Here is a 2,140-nt window from a genome sequence, read left to right on the forward strand (position 1 = left end):
ATTCTTAAGAACTTTTATCTCTAAATTATTATTATTAAATTATTTATTCCCTGGTGCTCACGTCTATTGACTGACTTTGAACATGGATATACCCGGGGATCACATTTTTAAAGTAATTTCGGATAGATAGATAGATAGATAGATAGATAGATAGATAGATAGATAGATAGATAGATAGATAGATAGATAGATAGATAGACAGACAGACAGACAGACAGACAGACAGACAGACAGACAGACAGACAGATAGATATTAGATAGACAAATAGACAGACAGACAGACAGACAGATAGATAGATAGATAGATAGACAGATAGACAGATAGACAGATATTAGATAGATAGATAGATAGATAGATAGATAGATAGATAGATAGATAGATAGATAGATAGATAGATAGATAGATAGATAGATAGATAGATGGAATGAACCAACTCTTGCCGTACATGCGGGGGATTTCTCCCCAAAACGAAAAGCAACATATAAATGAAGTCTAAATTCATTCTGGAGAGAAATCCCTGCAGTCTTATGGCAACATTTGGTTCATTCCAACGACTCTCTAACTCTCTTGTCCACCCCAAAATTTTCATTTTGACTGAAGAAGCTTCCTGGATGAGAAGCGAAAACATCTTCAAGGCAAAACCAAGAAAAATCCAGTTGCCTCTTGCAAAAGCCCCTTTGGGCCTTGAGGCAACCATCCACATCTAAACACCTCTCCCGTCTATTGATTGTTAAGGTCTCCATCCTCACAACCTGGCATGCTGAATTGGATTCATTTCCGATCTTGCTGTTTTTGCTCTTTCCCGAAGGAGCTAAACTCTACCATCTCTTTATGTCATAGGTCCACAAAAAGGATTCTGGCTTCTGGAGAGATTTCGGCTTCGGGATGATGTGTCAGTATCGAACAGATTTCTTGGCCATTGGTAAGATGTATAAAAGCCTCTTTTTTTCTGATTTTGGTTGAGATGGATTGCTGTCTGATTGCACCTGGCGGATTTTCTGTTGGTTAATCTAAAGCAGGGGTCCTCAACCTTGGCCACTTTCAGACTGGTGGACTTCAACTCCCAGAATTCCTCAGCCAGCTGAGGAATTCTGGGAGTTGAAGTCCACCAGTCTGAAAGTGGCCAAGGTTGAGGACCTCTGATCTAAAACACGAGTGGCTGAGTTTTCGATTCGTTATTTATCAAATGTACATTCATTCATTCTTGTCAGGATTTCCTGAATGCCACATTCTGATTTTGGACTTTTGTGAAATAGTCATCCATGTTCACTTAACTTGTTTTTTTTAAATAAATGAATGAATGAATGAATGAATGAGAAACTAGCACAAGTAACTGAAATGTTTTTCTATTGTGTACACTGGTGCCATCCTGTGGCTCAACAGAATTTTCAGCAAAAGAGCCCTTTAGATTCATGCCTCCATATAAATTGCGATGCGTTGCAGCAGAATAGGTGAAATTGGAAAGCACGGCCTTTGCTCGGTAAATGTCCGAATGTTCATCCATCTTTGCTCTTTCAAAATGAGCCAGTGCAGATATATGTCCCCCTTCTTGGGTGCAGGATTTATTAATGGCAAGTAAACGGATCATAAAACAAAATGTTAACATATTATTTCAACAAACAGGAATAATAGCCTTTCTTACACAGCTGTAAATGAGCACATAATGTATTTAAAACATTCTATAGTATCTTAAATCTGTAGAATTATATTGAATCCCGTCCCTTCACAAGAGGGTGTTCGATCTTTGAACATGTGGCATGGATGATGTTACCTAGTTTGGGTAATGACACATCCGCAAGAAAACAAGCAAGCTCAGAGAGCACCAAGGACCCCACAGTCGTCCTCCTCCTCCTCCTCCTTCTACTCCTTCTCCTTCTCCTCCTCCTCCTCCTCCTCCTCCTCCNGCTTCCTTGAATTTTCCCCAAGTATTTAGACGACACGAACGAAAGAGCTTGCTGTCCGCAAAGGACATGCGCAAAAGTGAGAAACCTTTGCTGAAACTTGTTCTTAGCTTATCAGATTAACATTGAGCAAGTTTCCATTTGTTCTAGTTTTCTTGGACTCGGTGGATTTTTGGGGGGAAATCAATTGTGTTTGGAGTCAGTTTTATTGTTGTTTGTTATTTATTAAAATCACCAT

At 39.2% G+C, this 2,140-nt stretch overlaps 1 protein-coding gene across 1 annotated transcript in view; it reads left to right on the forward strand.

Annotated features, from left to right (window-relative positions):
• CSGALNACT2 (chondroitin sulfate N-acetylgalactosaminyltransferase 2) overlaps window positions 1-1,580 on the forward strand; it is a 22,469-nt gene extending 20,889 nt beyond the window's left edge. The window contains exons 7-8 of the mRNA XM_029285350.1: window positions 842-923; window positions 1,561-1,580. Of these exons, the coding sequence (XP_029141183.1) occupies window positions 842-923; window positions 1,561-1,580 (102 nt within the window). The remainder of the gene's footprint in view (window positions 1-841; window positions 924-1,560) is intronic.
• Window positions 1,581-2,140: the final 560 nt, after the last annotated feature.

Source organism: Protobothrops mucrosquamatus, unplaced genomic scaffold (genome assembly GCF_001527695.2).
Source record: "Protobothrops mucrosquamatus isolate PMUCROS unplaced genomic scaffold, P.Mucros_1.0 scaffold1552, whole genome shotgun sequence".
Lineage (NCBI taxonomy): Eukaryota > Metazoa > Chordata > Lepidosauria > Squamata > Viperidae > Protobothrops > Protobothrops mucrosquamatus.